The sequence below is a fragment of the Nerophis lumbriciformis genome, linkage group LG25 (genome assembly GCF_033978685.3).
Source record: "Nerophis lumbriciformis linkage group LG25, RoL_Nlum_v2.1, whole genome shotgun sequence".
NCBI lineage: Eukaryota > Metazoa > Chordata > Actinopteri > Syngnathiformes > Syngnathidae > Nerophis > Nerophis lumbriciformis.
This window is the reverse complement of record NC_084572.2, coordinates 24,001,763-24,019,884: the sequence shown is the minus strand read 5'-3', so window position 1 is coordinate 24,019,884 and position 18,122 is coordinate 24,001,763. Positions and strand designations below refer to the sequence as shown.

The 18,122-nt window shown below is 38.4% G+C and overlaps 2 protein-coding genes across 5 annotated transcripts in view; one reads left to right on the top strand and one right to left on the bottom strand.

Annotated features, from left to right (window-relative positions):
* Positions 1 to 725: 725 nt before the first annotated feature.
* Positions 726 to 18,122, bottom strand: part of usp53b (ubiquitin specific peptidase 53b) — a 127,972-nt gene continuing 110,575 nt past the window's right edge. For 2 of the 4 annotated variants that reach the window (XM_061983978.1, XM_061983979.1), the window contains exons 17-18: positions 10,220 to 10,274; positions 726 to 2,653 (exon numbers count right to left, since the gene is read on the bottom strand). In XM_061983978.1, coding sequence (XP_061839962.1) covers positions 2,527 to 2,653; positions 10,220 to 10,274 — 182 coding nt within the window. In that variant the 3' untranslated portion in view covers positions 726 to 2,526. Of the gene's footprint in view, positions 2,654 to 4,855; positions 6,869 to 10,219; positions 10,275 to 18,122 lie in introns of those variants that run through there. The other 2 variants (XM_061983981.1, XM_061983980.1) reach the window with 2 other exon arrangements.
* On the top strand, positions 11,682 to 16,744 carry fabp2 (fatty acid binding protein 2, intestinal). Its single transcript, XM_061983984.1, has 4 exons — positions 11,682 to 11,854; positions 13,132 to 13,304; positions 16,373 to 16,480; positions 16,564 to 16,744. The coding sequence occupies exons 1-4, from the start codon at positions 11,788 to 11,790 to the stop codon at positions 16,612 to 16,614; spliced, it is 399 nt and encodes a 132-aa protein (XP_061839968.1). The 5' UTR covers positions 11,682 to 11,787; the 3' UTR covers positions 16,615 to 16,744.

The following is an 18,122-nucleotide window of genomic DNA, read 5'->3' as shown; positions in this document are numbered from 1 at the left end:
TCTCATGTAAATATGTACAGTGCTATTTAGCGTCGTTTATAAAGGGAATTAACGCTTCTCCTCTGTAGTCCAAATAACAGGAAATTACATCACAATGACGTCACAGCTCACGCAATGGAGATAAATTCAACATAATGGAGACTGCTGATGAAAAAGTACAGTTGAGTCTATAACCGGGGATTAAAGAGATATATGAATGATCACGTTGGTTGCACAATGTTCTCATCGTGGTGATTATGAAGTGTTTATTATCTCAATGCTGATAGCAGGTGGGATTGTGTTAGCAGTGTACTCTTCACACGTTTACGCGGCAATAAAAACACTTTATTGATGTCAATCAAACTGAGGTGAAAAGTACAAATGGGCTGAAAGAGTTCCTTAAAACGTTAACTAAACTACTTTGTCTAAACTTTTTAAAGGACTAAACATACAACACAGGCCAACAATTATTAAACTAATTTTTTTTTCATGTAAAGTTTGAAACCATACATTTGCTAATTAACCAAATACAATACATACTGTCTATTATAGATAATACAAATATATATATATATATATATATATATATATATATATATATATATATATTTCAATGTTTTTTTTGTTTTTTTTACAGAGACAAACGTAATCGTAGTTAATTAAATACTTGTTTTAACTACTTGATGAGAAATATATTTCTCATAGTCATTTAAAGGTAATTATAATTTTAGATGACTTGACTGCTATTACTTTTTTAGTTTAATTTCATGTTCTTCATGAATATTTGTATTTTATTTTTTACAGCAAAAACAACTTGTTTTTTTTTCTTGTTTTCATGTTTCCTTTCCAGTGTGGCTAATCCTTTAAAATGTTTTCAAAATGACATAATAAATATATATTGTTTTTAATTTCATGGGAATGTCAGCGTTCCAAAAGTTCAACTGTCCAGGTAAAATTATAGTTAATGCAGAGTCACAGTGTTGCAAGTTAGTGTAAAAGAGACACAAGGAGCGCCCGTGCTGTGATATCAAAGGTCTCTCCTGTATCAGCCATGACCAGATAGAGGTGAAAGTGTTGTTATCATCCTGACTGTAATCTCAGGTCAAGTCATCAGATCCCAGATCAGTGATAAGTCGGTGTGCATCCTTTCAAAAAGGTCACGTAAGGACTCTGATCTCTTTCTGATCCTCTTTTCTGCAATCAGTAGTTTGCTCTCTGACAAGAACGAAGCAGACCATTCACGGTTTGTACGTTCAAAAATGAATTATAAAAATATTTTTACAAGGGGTGAGGCGCTTTTTACGTGCAAACCAACAGATGGTGAAGGCCTGGCTTTTAGTCTCCGCTCTAAATCATCCCAAAGGTGTTCCATCGGGTTCAGGTCAGGACTCTGTGCAAGCCAGTCACGTTCATCCACACCAGACTCTGTCATCCATGTCTTTATGAACCTTGCTTTGTGCACTGGTGCACAGTCATGTTGGAAGAGGGAGGGGCCCGCTCCAAACGGTTCCCACAAGGTTGGGAGCATGAAGTTGTCCAAAATGTTTTGGTGTCCTGGAGCATTCAAAGTTCCTCTCACTGGAACTAAGGGGCCAAGCCCAACTCCTGAAAAACAACCCCACACCAAAATTCCTCCTACACCAAATTTCACACTCGGCACAGTGCAGTCCGAAATGTACCTTTCTCCTGGCAACCTCCTAACCCAGACTGGTCCATCAGATTGCCAGATGGAAAAGCGTGATTCATCACTCCAGAGAAGGCGTCTCCACTGCTCTAGAGTTCAGTGGCGACGTGCTTTACACCACCGCATCCCACGCTTTGCATTGGACTTGGTGATGTATGGCTTAGATACAGCTGCTCGGCCATGGAAACGCATTCCTTGAAGCTCTCTGCGTACTGTACGTGGGCTGATTGGAAGGTCACATGAAGTTGGGAGCTCGGTAGCAACTGACTGTGCAAAGAGGTCGCCGACTTTCTGCACCATGCGTTTCAGCATCCGCTGACCCCTCTCTGTCGGTTTACGTGGCCTACCACTTTGTGGCTGAGTTGCTGTTGTTCCCAAACTTTTCAATTTTCTTATAATAAAGCCGACAGTTGACTTTGGAATATTTAGGAGCGAGGAAATTTCACGACTGGATTTGTTGCACAGGTGGCATCCTATGACAGTTCCACGCTGAAAACCACTGAGCTCCTGAGAGCGGCTCAATTCTTTCACAAATATTTGTAGAAACAGTCTCCATGCCTAAGTGCTTGATTTTATACACCTGTGGCCGGGCCAAGTGATTAGGACACCTGATTCTGATCAATTGGATGGGTGGCCAAATACTTTTGGCAACATAGTGTATATCGAGTTTGTTCTTTTTTGTCTCAAGGATTTTGTCTTAAGAAAAAAATGTTTCTCTAAAAACTGGTTTTGAAAAAGAAAGGTGTTCTTCCAACCAGGCTCGTCTTATATTCAAAGTTGAGCTTTATACATGCGAACCAAACACCTTCTCCTCTGAGCTTTTCTTCCTGTCACTCACACCCATCCATGACCTATAGAGAAGCTCAATACAGTATCCATGTTGTAACATTCAGTGTGGATATATACTGTACATACTTACATACATACATATATGACTTCTCCCCAAATGAGTCAACGCTTTTCTTCCTGTCACTCACACCAATGACAGACCTGTAAAAATGTGGCAGACATGACACAAAATAATTGGATATGTCTCATCTTAAATTCAGTGTGGAGATATTTATACATGCAAAGCAACAGGTGGTGCCAAATGACTTATCCCCAAGCTTTTCTTCCTGTCACTCACATGACACGGAGAGATGCAGCAGATGAGACACCCAGACTCACTGGATAATAAGATTTTTTAAAATGATATATGTATTAACTTTTTACATCCACGATTTTGTCTCAGGAATTAATATTTCTCTAAAAACTGGTCTTGAAAAAAAAAAAGTCCTCTTACAATTAAGCTCGTCTCATATTTAAAGTTGACATTTTTACATGCCACCCTACAAGTGGTGCCAAACGACTTCTCTCCGAGCAAGTCAGAGCTTTTCTCCCTGTCACTCACAACAATCACTCACCAGTGTACATTTTTTAAACATATTGATTTAGTCTGGCTGGGTCTTAAAAATAAATATACAAACAGAAAGATCGTCTTATATTGGGATCAATGCAATGTTAGTGTTGTAGCGTTCAGCATTATCTCGTCATAAATTCAAAGCAGAGATGTATACGTGCAAAGCATCAGGTGGCGCCAAACCACTCCCCTGAGTATGTCAAAGCTTTTCTTCTTGTCACTCACACTCACTAGTCCAATCCAATCCACTTTATTTGTATAGCACATTTAAACAACAGAAATGTTTCCAAAGTGCTGCACAACAATATTAAAAACAATATTCAAATATTATCCTTAGCTCCACCAATGACTGAATAAAAACAAAATAAATAAATAAATATAAAAACAATATAAAAATAAATATTATTAAAAACAATTTTAAAGGGTAAAACCAATTAAAACAATAAATAGAAATCAAAATTTAAAAAACACAGAGGACCACACAACTCACGTAGTGACCTGGGTCCTCATGTAATAACAGTTGCGTGGCGTTTTTACTAAAAACAGACGTACGGTCAAACCCAGAAAACTACGTACGCTAGTAAAAATGGCAATGTAATAAAGCAGGGGTGTCCAAACAACGGCGCACGGGCCAAATGTGGTCCACTCACATCTTCCATTCGGCCCATGAGATGGCACGAGTTCCATAAGCAATATGGCCAATCATATACAAATAACCAGCAGTGTGATAGCTGCCATTTTGTCGCCAGCTGGTGGCCAATGATAGTAACATAATGATTAATTGTACTTATTGCCAAATACAGCACAACATTTATTTATATGACCTAATTCTAACCACCTTCCCTAGTCATGGTTCAGAAACAAAATCCACCAGCACACACATTTAACAGACATGGTCACAAATAACACATCCTGCTCCTTGAACTTTGTGGATATTATAAAACATTTTACAATCAACATAAAAAAGTAATAAAATCCAAATGACACCCATTTAAATCCTTTACAAAGGATGATGGGGAAAGTGCAAAACACTCTCTCCGCACTTATACATGTTTGGCACATTTTAGCTGCTTGGTATTACTGAGTGATTAGAAACCCTTATAATAATCATTAATTATATATATATATATATATATATATATATATATATATATATATATATAATATTATACTATTATATATAGATATATACATACAGTACAGGCCAAAAGTTTGGACACACCTTCTCATTCAATGCGTTTTCTTTATTTTCATGATTGGCATTCTCTCGATGAGCTTCAACCTGAAATGTTTTTTGTCAGGTTCAAACACTGATGACATCTATTAAACAAGACAAGAGGCAAAGAATTAAACAGAGACATAATTAAAATTTGGACTCAATTGAGGAGAGCCGCCTGTACACTGTACCCTTGTACAGTATCTCAGCACGCTCTGGCGAAAGATTGTACTCCTCCTTCTTTATTTTACTTTCTCCGACCACATGACCACAGCTGCTTCCAGAGGGAAGTGGGTCGTAAACAGCGTAGCCTTTGGTTACCGAACAGTTCAAGAGAAGAGATCGTAAAATAGTTCAAAAAGACGTTCGTAAAACAGTTCAAAAAGGAGGTTCAAGAAAAGGTCGCCTGGAGGGGAGTCTGGTCCTGTTTCCTCTCCGCTTTGAAGTCCTTGGGTTAGAACAATATCTTTCTGTTGATTACCATACATGAAAGAAAACAGAACACCTTCATATTGCTCTTCCCCCCCCCCCCCCCACACACACACACACACACAGTGGAGTTTTACGAGCCTTACTCTTGGTAGGTTTCAAAGACAGCTTTTGTCTTCTCACCAGACACTCAATATAACAAAAAGTTGTTGTGATAACTTACAAACAGTTAGTCTAACAGTTTTCACTTCACAAGTGTGCTTGAAGCTCATCGAGAGAATGCCAAGAGTGTGCAAAAAAGTAATCAGAGCAAAGGGTGGCTATTTTGAAGAAACTAGAATACAAAACATGTTTTCAGTTATTTCACCTTTTTTTGTTAAGTACACAACTCCACATGTGTTCATTCATCGTTTTGATGGCTTCAGTGACAATCTACAATAAAAGTAAAGAAAACGCATTGAATGAGAAGGTGTGTCCAAACTTTTGCCCTGTACTGTATATATATATACTGTATTAAAGTGTGCTCACGCACAAAGCAAATCACATTTATTTTTTACTTCGTAATTACGTAAAACCTTAGAAGAGGTGGGTGACTGAATACCCCCAAATATAAATATAATTTGTGTAACTTACAACAAAATGTGTTCATAGAGTAGCCTGCTCAGATTACAGTTTCATGAGACCCCCCACGCACCGAGAGGGACAATTGTGGTAGAAAACGGATAGATGGATTTTTTATGAATCTTTTACATTTAAACATGCCAACATATCACAAAGGATACGAAAGACTTGGACTCTTGTTTGATGACTCAATGTATTAATAAAACCCAGGAGAGCTCCTCGCGGTAGAGCAGCCGAATACGTGACATCCTTCATCCTTGGTGCTGAAATGATCGCCTACTTAAATTGATATGTGTCCTCACATATATTAATATATTTGTGAAGACAAATATAATAACATATGATTTAAAAAATGTATTATTATTAATATTATGAATATGGCTCGATCTTTTTTACGTTGTTGTTTTTTATTGTTATTACTGGTTGTGGCAACGTTGATCATCATTGCACTTTGTATGCAACGGCAAACTGTCCACCTTTGTCTGTTTGCAGATTTTCTCGATGGATGTTTTTTGTAAATAAATCAGTTGTTGGTCTGGTTCCCCCTTATTTATGTTCTTAGATGTGTTGAGATTCCAGTGGCTACAGCTTAAGGCCGCAGGACGTACTTTAGCATGTTTGTTCTGAAAGCCAACACAAATCTTGGGGGGAAAAAGCCTTTAGATATTCTGCTCCTTGGTCATAGAATTAATTTCAAGATGTTCTGAGGTTATCTGAACTCATCACTTTGGGGGAATTTCTAACCATTTTAAAAGATCAAGAAACTGATTCTATTGGGCATTGTACCTGTTTTCAAACTGTCTTTACTGAAACATGTTATATATTCGTTGACCTATCACATGTTTTTATGTTGATACACAGTGTTTATGTTTTAATTGTGGTGTGCTGCTGTTTTTGTTGTTCTCATTTGCATCATTTCTGGGTGTCGCTAAAGTACCCACAGCCTGCAGAAATGTGCGTAAGGCAGCAATGACGTTTCCACGTCAACGTCAGTCTTGGGAGAAAATTATTTAAAAAAATCATATACAGTATATTAATTTGGTCTTTTTTTACATCCATGATTGTGTCCTAATAACAAGTATTATTCCAAAAATTGGTCTTGAAAAAGAAGAGTCCTCTTATAGTCAGGCTTGTTTTATATTGGGATCAACAAAGTATTAGTGTTGTAATATCACGTCTTATATTTAAAGCAGAGATTTATGCATGCAAAGCAGCAGGTGGCGCCAAACCAAGTCTACCCCAGCGAGTCAGAGCTTTTCTACCTGTCACTCACAATACTGTAGCGTGGAAAAACGCTCTGGAAAGAATATGTTTTCAAATCCCCTATATTAACTTAGCCCATTTTCTATCTTTGTTTTTGTCTTAAAAGTAGATATAAAAAAAGAGGGGCCGTCTTACATTCGGATCGATACCATATGATTGTTCTCATCTTATGTTCAGGGTGAAGAGGTTGTTACGTGCCAACCAGCAAGTGTCGCCAAACGAGTTCCCCCAAAGCGAGTCAGAGCTTTTCTTCCCGTCACTCACACACACCTTTGCCCTGGGGAGATACAGCAAATTAGTAATAAATTGGTGTATTTTTACATCCATGATTTTGTCTTTGGAATAATTATTTCTAATTTGGTGTATTTTTACATCCATGATTTTGTCTTCGGAATAAGTATTTCAAATTTGGTGTATTTTTTCATCCATGATTTTGTATAAGGAATAATTATTTTTTTCAAAAAAAAAAAAGTATCATGCAATTCTTATTTGTAACGATTCTTAAATGATTAAAGAAAGTCAAAAATATAGATATATTTTTTTTAAATTTCATATTTTTTATTTTATTTATCATCATCATATTGTTGATGTTGTTGAATTAAGAATTGTTTTGAATAGAGAGTCGATTCTGAATCGAATCGTTGCCAACAAGAATCGAATCAAATCGTGTGGTGCCCAAAGACTCACAACCCTATGTTGTAACGTTTGAAATTTTCTCCTCTTGTATTCAAAGTATATATTTATTTATGCAAACCAACAGGTGACGCCAAACTAATTATTGCCGAGCCAGTCAGAGCTTTTTTTCTTGTCACTCACACACACACACACACACACACACACACACACACACACACACACACACACACACACACACACACACACCATTGACCTGGAGAAATACAGCAGCCGTGTCAAAGGGACAAATATGATCAACAAAATAAATACAAATAATAATTGTCTTTTGTCCACCAAACTGTTCTTAAAAAAGAGGGTCCAAGTTACAGTCAGGCTCGTCTTAAATTATAACTATTTGACACAGTAGCTCAACTACAAGAGGAAAGGATAACTAAAACCCTTTCAAGGGCACTAAAGAAGAGTAAGAAATAATATATAAAATATGAAAGACGATATCAACAATACAAAAGTGATCGTATATAACAGGGGTGTCAAACTCATTTTAGCCCAGGGGGCCACGTGGAGGAAAATATGTTACCACGTGGGCCGAATTGGTAAAATCATGGCATAATAACTTCAAAATAAAGACAACTTCAGATTGTGTTCTTTTTCTTACTTTGGCCTAAAAATAGAACAAGCACATTCTGAAAATATACACATTACAAATAATCCTCTTCACAAAACACTTCAAGTTAGTTGAAAATTCTGAGGAAAAATGGTGCAGTTTCAAAATCCCCAAGAAAAACACAATGAACGGAGCCTTTTCTCAGTGTTTTTTCCAAGTCATTAAACTTTAGGCACTTCCTGTTTAGCACTCTAATGTTGGCAGTTTACCATTAAAGACGTGTTTGGAAAAGCAATCGAATGTTTCCTCAAACCGACGCATTGGTGACATCAGCAACTGCCACAACACATTCATTCATCATCATTCAAATATTACAATTATAATATAAACAAAACTATTATCAAAATGACACCATAGCCGAAATCAAAGTAACGTAACTACAAACTTAACCAATGTGAGCATGGTAGATTTAAGCATAAAAATAAAATAGAACAAACAACAAATGTAGAAACACATTTTTACAATAGAGTTCAGGGTGCGCATTGCGCTGTCACGACTTGCGAGCGCTTCACGGAACTCTAACTACAAAGATGAAGGTCACTTGACGAAGAAGGTGAATTTAAGTCTCTGCATCTTAACATTTCGTTATTTTATCCGTTGAGTCGATCATTTTCAAATGAAAGAAGGTATTGTGCGTCGATACTGCCGCCATCCAAATCAGGAGCAGCTTATTGCTTACTGATTAGAGTAACGGAAGCCAATCCAGAGGGTGCTTAAAGTCAGCTGACACGTCATCTTTAAAACACTGTCATGTGTGACGTGGGTTACACTTGACTTGCTATTGCGATATCCAGTGGACACATTTAGAACAACAGTTTATTTCGTTAAAGAAATTGCAGCTCATTTTCATACTTAGCAAACTCATTTTGAGGGCCTTATTAAACATGTTCGCGGGCCTGATTCGTATGTAACAAAAATAATGGGACGACTAAAAAAAATAAAATAAATTATAAATAAATACAACTTAAATATACACAATAAACAAAGACAGGTGCGGTAACGTTAAGCAAGCAGTCTAGTAACAAGACATTTTAATTTTCAATAAACTGATCTTATTTTAAGTAAGTCGGACACGTTTCCAGTGAGGGTTGGACTCCGCCAAGGCTGCCCTTTGTCACCGATTCTGTTCATAACATTTATGGACAGAATTTCTAGACGCAGTCAGGGCGTTGAGGGGATCTGGTTTGGTGGCTGCAGGATTAGGTCTCTGCTATTTGCAGATGATGTGGTCCTGATGGCTTCCTCTGGCCAAGATCTTCAGCTCTCGCTGGATCGGTTCGCAGCCGAGTGTGAAGCGACTGGGATGGGAATCAGCACCTCCAAGTCCGAGTCCATGGTTCTCTCCCGGAAAAGGGTGGAGTGCCATCTCCGGGTTGGGGAGGAGATCTTGCCCCAAGTGGAGGAGTTCAAGTACCTCGGAGTCTTGTTCACGAGTGAGGGAAGAGTGGATCGTGAGATCGACAGGCGGATCGGTGCGGCATCTTCAGTAATGCGGACGCTGTATCGATCCGTTGTGGTGAAGAAGGAGCTGAGCCGGAAGGCAAAGCTCTCGATTTACCGGTCGATCTACGTTCCCATCCTCACCTATGGTCATGAGCTTTGGGTCATGACCGAAAGGACAAGATCACGGGTACAAGCGGCCGAAATGAGTTTCCTCCGCCGAGTGGCGGGGCTCTCCCTTAGAGATAGGGTGAGAAGCTCTGTCATTCGGGGGGAGCTCAAAGTAAAGCCGCTGCTCCTCCACATCGAGAGGAGCCAGATGAGGTGGTTCGGGCATCTGGTCAGGATGCCACCCGAACGCCTCCCTAGGAAGGTGTTTCGGGCACGTCCGACCGGTAGGAGGCCACGGGGAAGACCCAGGACACGCTGGGAAGACTATCTCTCCCGGCTGGCCTGGGAACGCCTCGGGATCCCCCGGGAGGAGCTGGACGAAGTGGCTGGGGAGAAGGAAGTCTGGGCTTCCCTGCTTAAGCTGCTGCCCCCGCGACCCGACCTCGGATAAGCGGAAGAAGATGGATGGAGGGATGGATGGATGGATGGATGATCTTATTTTCTTACTTTATTGTTAACTGTTTTTTCTTTGGCTGAGAGCCAATAACAAAGACGAGTTATGACCCCCAGGCTGGACTTTGGACACCTAATGATCTATATTTGTAATAAAAGTAGGTTCTAGCTACACACTTGACCCTGGTGAGGGTAAACAAAATGAATCAAAGTATGAGGCAGCCAATTAAAAAGTATTTTTATCCATCCATCAATTTTCTACCGCTATACATTAATGATGTATAAATCATTTATAAGGCTACACTTATTGGAGGTTGTACTCACTTTGCTGTTTTGTCAATGCACGTTCTCAGCACGTTACAGCACATGGACCAGCTCCCTATGTGAACACACACACACACACACACACCGGTTATCATTTGGAATGGGAACCAAGTTTTTGATCATCACTTGTGGGGACCACCCTATCTACAGGTTGTGGAGGCATAAAAAAAATTAGGTAAAATAGCCACTGCTCAGTTAGCTCATACATGTCTTTAAATCTCTGGATTGATGAAGTAATGTGCTGATCATCCTTACTGGGGACCCTGGGGAAAAATAGTTAATATGGTTCATGGGGACCAAATTTAAATAATGTTGCATAATTCACACAAATTTGTACATGACTACTGAGGACCATTTAAAAAAAAAAAAAAGTTCAAATTAAATATGACATAATCCTCAGAATACAGCACTACAGCTGTCCTCTTATATGAAGTTTCACCACTTAAATGTTAAAGCAAATCTTCTGTGACATTGCTGAAAACTGCTATTTAACAGTAATGAAGTTGTCTGCAACTCCAACTACCATATATAGAAGGATGGACATTTCTGAATGTGAATCGTTCTTTAAGGTAATAATGTTTTATAATCATGCTGTATGAAAATGTCATACTAAGGAACACTAAACCAGATTTTGTTTTTGGGAAAATATATTAGTTTTAACTAAGGATGGATACCAAGGATGGATACCATACAGGGCAGCACGGTGGCAGAGGGGTTAGTGCATCTGCCTCACAATACAAAGGTCCTGAGTAGTCTTGGGTTCAATCCCGGGCTCGGGATCTTTCTGTGTGGAGTTTGCATGTTCTCCCCGTGACTGCGTGGGTTCCCTCCGGGTACTCCAGCTTCCTCCCACCTCCAAAGACATGCACCTGGGGATAAGTTGATTGGCAACACTAAATTGGCCCTAGTGTGTGGATGTAAGTGTGAATGTTGTCTGTCTATCTGTGTTGGCCCTGCGATGAAGTGGCGACTTGTCCAGGGTGTACCCCGCCTTCCGCCCGATTGTAGCTGAGATAGGCTCCAGCGCCCCCCGCGACCCCAAAGGGAATAAGCGGTAGAAAATGGATGGATGGATGGATGGATACCATACAGAATCACAGTATTATTAATGCCAGGATAACAAATGTTTCCCTTTTCACTTAGGCATCTTCAGAATGGATCTGACTATCATTTAAAAAGTTTTCCCTTTAGAGGACCTGTTTTTTTGTCCCCATACCGTCAGAGGTCCCCTAAAGCTGACTGTGTAAACAGAGCGATGTCCCCATTAAGTAAGCATTGCCAGAACACACACACACACCCTCCATATTATACACTTTGCAGAGAGCTGATTTTGCATGTTTGGACTGTTCGTCTGTCCGTCAGGAAGCGCGCCACAGCTGTCCAATCAGACATGGCCGTGATGGTCATTTCCCTGACAGGACATGAGCTTTAGACAGCCACATCAGCACTCATAGATGGAGAGATAAGAGTGTTGTTAAAAGAGAGGCAAGCTGCAGGGAAAAATTACTCCTTTGCTGCAGAGTCAGGCCCCCCTCCTCCCGCCTTGCTTCAACCTCATCACCGCCACCATGACGTTCAACGGCGACTGGAAAGTGGATCGCAACGACAACTATGAGAAGTTCATGGAGCAGATGGGTATGTCAACAAACCACAGGACAAGTGTTTTTTTTGTTTTTTTTAACAATATTACAATATGACATTAATGTATACATATTGTATATGTATAGTAAATATATTAATAATACTATTTTAAAATTGCAAGCACATATAAATGATGTATAAGAAGAAAAAAATAATAATATGTAATAATATTTCATGATTCATCATTCTAATTAAATACGATATATTTTTTTAAAACAAGTCTACACATAAGGAACATTTATACAATTGGATATTACAATGATTTATCAATATAATTGAATAATAAGAGAAAAAACAAGATAAATGTTTATAATTTACATAACATATAATAGTATATCGGATGGGATATTATAATGATTTATCAATGTAATTACAATATAATATTAGAAAATAATAGATATAATTTATATAAAAAATAGAAATATTTACAAAATATATCACTGCATTGATTTATATTTCATTAAATAATAACAATTAAAAAAAACTACAAGATAATACATGATATAAATAGGGAAATATATATAATGGTATAGTACAAAGATTTATGCTTATAATTAAATAATAAGAGTAAAAAAACGTACCTAGATAATATAACTTACATATGTATGAGATTATTTGTCATTTTTCCCATACATAATATGGGATAGTACAAAATATTACAATTTAAATTATACAATGTGTTTTATAAAATACAAGATGAACAATTATATAATTTTTTTATATCAGTAGCGAAATGTATGAATGCGATATTGCAAATATTTGTAATTTAAATGATATAGTTGTTGAAATTACAACATAATAAACTATATTAATTATAATAAAATGGGACAATGTATAAAATAGGGTTTTATATTTTTAGTTGTCATTGTAATGAAATATTTAATTGATCATTAAAACAAAACAATGTGATTTCAAATATACAAGATAATAAATTGATATAAGTAACATAAAAACAGGAAAACAATGTATACAATGTGATTTCATGATAATAATACAATCATCATAAAATAAATACTAGAAATTAATTTGATTTGATCAATGCAGAAAAATGCCTTTAATGTCCAGTGTTCAAATGTTGCTTTAGTGCTACAATAAAAACAAGCCTAATCTTTCATTTGGCACTACACTTAAGAATTAAAATACATAAAATGTATACTGTAAAAGAACTATACAAGTATATTTTGTAGCCTTTTCAGTAACATTTTAACACACCTCCTATACACGCAGCCAGAGAGGTCAAACAGTGATTCATACCGTGAACATGTTGGCAGGTATCAACATGGTGAAGAGGAAGCTGGCCTCCCACGACAACCTCAAAATCACCATCTTGCAGGACGGAGACAAGTTCCACGTCAAAGAGAGCAGCAATTTCCGCACCGTGGATATCGACTTCACCTTGGGAGTCTCCTTTGAGTACAGCCTGGCCGACGGGACAGAACTTTCTGTGAGTATACCAACCAAGTATACCAATAGCAGTGCTGACGCTTGGTGTCAGGGTGTCGCTGCACCTTTCAGAAATCAATCGAGTCAGACTTTGAACTTTTCCAGTTGCAAGAGTTGAGGTGTGTGCAAAACACAGTCTGCAACTGACAGCAGGGCTTTTATTTTGGTAACCCCAGTGAGTACCTGTTTGGGGACATAAAGCTGGAAAATATCAATATGAATATGTTACATCACAGGTGTCTGGCTCAACACACCATTTATTGATGGCCTGTCACGTCATTTAATGTGGCCCGCCATGTACTTTCAAGTGGTCCGCCCCGCCACATCATTTTATGTGGCCCGCCATATAATTTAATGTTGTCCACCACTTCATGTTATGAGGCCCGTCATATAATTTCACGTGGTCCACCATATAATTTTATCTGGCCCACCATATAATTTCAAGTGGTCCACTTCATGTTATGTGGCCCGCTGTATAATTTCAAGTGGTCCGCCAGCGGCCTGCCATATTGGCCCGCCATTTAATTTCAAGTGGTCCACCACATCATTTATGTGGCCTGCAATATAACTTAAGGTGGTCCGCCTGTGGCCCACCATTTAATTTCAAGTGGTCCACCACATAATTTTATGTGGCCCGTCATTTAATTTCAAGTGGTCCGCCACATCATCTTATGTGCGCCGCCATATGATTTCATGTGGTCCACGACATTATTTTGTGAGGCCTGCCACATCATTTTAAGTGGTCTGCAACATTCTTTTATTTATATACCACATCATTTCATGTGGTCTGTCATATAATTTTATGTGTCCCTCCCCGTCATTTTATGTGGTCCTTCGCAATATTTTAAAATGGCCCGCCACATCATTTTAAGTGGTCTGCCACATGAGTTTATTTCATGTGTGTGGCCACATCATTTTGTGTGGCCCACCCTGGTCCACCCGTCATTTCAATTGGTCAGCCACATCATTTTATGGGTGCACCACATTATTTTAGGTTCCCTGCCACTTCATTTCATGTTGTCAGCCACATCATTTCATGTGGTCTGCTATGTAATTTAAAATGGCCTGCTACTTCATTTTATATGATTCGCCAAGTTATTTCATGTGGTCCGCCACGTTATTTTATGTAGTCAGCTACAATATTTATTGTGATCTGTCACATTATTATACGTGGTCCATCATTTTATTTCATGTGGCCAGCCACATCATTTTATGTGGTACGCCACATCATTTTGAGTAGCCAGACACTTCATTTTATTTTGTCTGCCACATTATTTTACGTGGCCCGACACTTTTGTGTGGTCTTCCACATTATTTTACCTATATATAATTTTTTATTTACTGTGTTTTTATCGCATATTACTGTAAATTAAAAAAAACTACCACTGTTTCAACAGTAAACTTTTGGTAATTGTGCTGACAGTTTTTTTACCGTACAATCTGTGGTCGTTGTTTTTACAGTGTACTACAGTTTTTTTATTTAAATAAAAAAATGGCAGTACAGTTGCCAAAAAAACAAAATAAAAACAAAAGTGGTGCTTTTTTTCCATTTCAGTAATATGCCACTATACCAGTAGTGCTGTTTTTCCATTTGTTTTTGTTTAGTTTTTTGTTTGTTTCCATTTTTCCATGTTGTAAAAAACAGGGGAAGAGATTCATATGGGCCCCATTCCTGGGCGGGGTAGCGGGGGTTAATCATTTTCAATGCAGTCTGCTGAAAATGATGGAAAGTGCCACTCTACTTAGCAAACGACGCTGTGGTCAAAGATGGTATTGCCACAAAATACAAAACACTACTTCTATCTGGCGGCTAAAGTGGTTGTACACCCCCCCCCCCCCCCCCCCCAAATGTTACGTTTCATGCTTCAGGTAAAACCGTGACGGATGGGGCCATATCAATCCCCGCCCTACTGTATATTTTACAGTAAAATTCTGCTGACTGAGTTGGCAGTTTTTTGCAGGGTTAATAAAAAAAAAATATATATATAATCCTGTATTTTTTTAACCTATTCAGGTCTATTTTCATACAAAAGGCACACCTGATAAGGCGCATTAAAGGGATCATATTATGATTTATTTTCTACATTTAAAACACTTCCTTGTGGTCTACATAACATCCCTCAACTCCGACAGCGTCTTCTCCCCATCCGCCATGTTGTAGTTTTTAGCGCTTCCATAGCAAGTCTACTGAAAAATATAAGTTATAACTGTACGCTACTTTGTATTAGAAATGGCAACAGCGGAGGATGAATGCCTCACAACAAGAGTATAGAGAAAAAGAAGGAGCTTGTTGACTACGGTGGGGACTACAATGGCGGACGCACGCACATTTTCGGGGGTTTCCCAAATACACGTCAGCGGGTACCAATATGGAAGAAAAGTTGGTTTTGCATAATACTGCGAAACAAAACACCAGATAATACGTCTCCTAATAGGTGCCATTTTGGGGTCCTACTACACACACCATAATAATATGTATGTTGAAGCACAGTACGTCTGACTATGGTGGCTGTAATGCTGCGTGTTCCATCAAGCGGTGTGACTTCGCAGCTTTCCAAAGTCGTACTAAAACATTTTGACAGGTTTTTGAGCGCCATATGTAATGTTCTTTATTCTCAATGAAACATTTTGTGTTGCTTGCATACAGGTACATGCTCGCGTCATTTATTGAACAGGCTTCAGTCAACCTGCAGCCCACACGTATCTCTCATACGTACAATACATCATGAGCCACATAAGATTGTTTCGAGGTCGGTGAGCACAACCAGATTTAATATGTGCATTAGGGTTATAAGTCGGTTTTTGAGAAAATGAAAGGATTTTAAGTGCGCCTTAAAGTCCGAAAAATACGATTATCAAATGCATAGGCAAAATGATACATTATTTGTTGTTACAAGTGCGATGTGCCCCTGAATTAAAACGAGTCCAACACCCCAGCTTTAAAGGGACTTTTTACAGTCCATACTGTGCTACTGTGCAGTACCTGTCAAAAGTTTGTGACACTTTCTCACCTTTCCGAACAAGCGTCTGTTGTGAATTTGTAAATAACATTGACCTGACTCCCTGCAGGGAGCATGGACAATGGAGGGAGACGTGCTGAAGGGCCTTTTCAACAGGAAAGACAACGGCAAGACGCTGACAACCACCAGAATCGTGCAAGGAGGCGAACTCATACAGGTGGGACACACTTGACGACTCAGCCGATCCATCACGAACGAGCCTCTTTTCGCTCACATGACGGCTTTGTCTTCCTCCCGCAGAGCTACTCCTACGAAGGTGTGGACGCTAAAAGGATTTTCAAGAAGGCTTAGGACAAACTTGAAGATAAATCTTGCTAAATGTTCCTAGGGTTGACCTGTACAAAGTGCACTGTGTGTACTGCATAAACTATGGTGAGAAAATGCATTGTATTTTGACAATAAAGCAATAAAAATAAAATAAATAAAAACACCCACTCTCCTTTCACTTCAAAGCAAGACACAGGTAAAGTGGTACAATAATTTATTCAACAGTAATAAATAAAAAATAAATATATATTATCTACAAAAATATAAAGTGCAAGACAGATTTTGACGGAACCGATTTGCTACTCGTATGGAGAACCACCGAGGCAAACACATCCTTCACGTACGAGGCGGCACCAGCCGCAACCACACAGAACCAGGATCGGACATTAGACAAGACCATGCCTGGGTTGGGGGTGGGGTGCAAATGAAAAGTGTGATTAGGTCCTCATGAGTGATGTACCACATGTCCCCAAATAGTGGCCTATAGGGCGCCTCACCTCAAACAGACAGGACTTAAAGTACCGTGCTATATTCCAACACACGCTACAGTACGATGAACCCGGATTTACACGAGGAACACAAGAAACTGCATGTTTTTTGGAAATAGCACTTTTGTTTTTCCTAAAGTAGCACACGTTAAAATATTTGCTTATCTTTACACAGAGCAGGGTCGGTTAAACTGAGGGTCGCAGCATAAAATGGTGTACAGATCAATTTTCATTGGGTCGCAAATGACTAAGATAGTTATTTTTGTGGTACCTCGCATTTCCTACCCCTTATTTTTTTTTATATGATTCGGTTTTTGACGGAAATGTTTTCCCCAACATGTACACAGTAGTATTTTAGTCTCGGTTATCGTACGGCCAAACATTGTGTCTAATAAACGACTTAGGGCCTGATTTACTAAGATCCAAATACCTCGCATGCTATAAAAGAGCACGTACTATTAGTGAACGTGTGATCTACTAAGACCGCGTGTGCAATTGTAAAGTGGTGCAGACAGCCTTATCTAAATGAGGATTTTGTGTGTACAACACGGGGCGTCACCACAGAGACACTCATTTACTGCACATTCATGTTATCACCTGTAGTGTTTTATTTATGTTTTCAGACAAGCAGAAGACATGTACCACTTTTTATGGGCATTTGACAAGCTGTCGTGAAGTGCATCTACATTTATACTACTTTTTTCTTTTACAGCTGAAGGTGCATCAGAGGGAGGGTGCACTGCTGTGAAATGTTTGTATATGTTAGTAATATATATTCTTGATTTAAAATATACAAGATAATAAATTGATATAAGTAACATAAAAACAGGAAAACAATGTATACAATGCGATTTCATGATAATAATAATACAATCATCATTTAATGAATACTAGAAATTAATACATTTTATCAATGCAAAAAAATGCCTTTAATGTCCAGTGTTCAACTCCAATAAAAACAAGCCTACTCTTTGATTTGGCACTACAATTAATAATTAAAATACATAAAATTTTTACTGTAAAAGAATTATATAAGTATATTTT

Bases quoted from the DNA above. Each gene is read 5' to 3' on its own strand.
- fabp2 (XM_061983984.1), top strand. From the start codon at position 11,788: ATGACGTTCAACGGCGACTGGAAAGTGGATCGCAACGACAACTATGAG. The intron at 11,855-13,131 runs GTATGTCAACAA...ACATGTTGGCAG, and splicing joins GAAGTTCATGGAGCAGATGG to GTATCAACATGGTGAAGAGG. The intron at 16,481-16,563 runs GTGGGACACACT...TTCCTCCCGCAG, and splicing joins AAGGAGGCGAACTCATACAG to AGCTACTCCTACGAAGGTGT.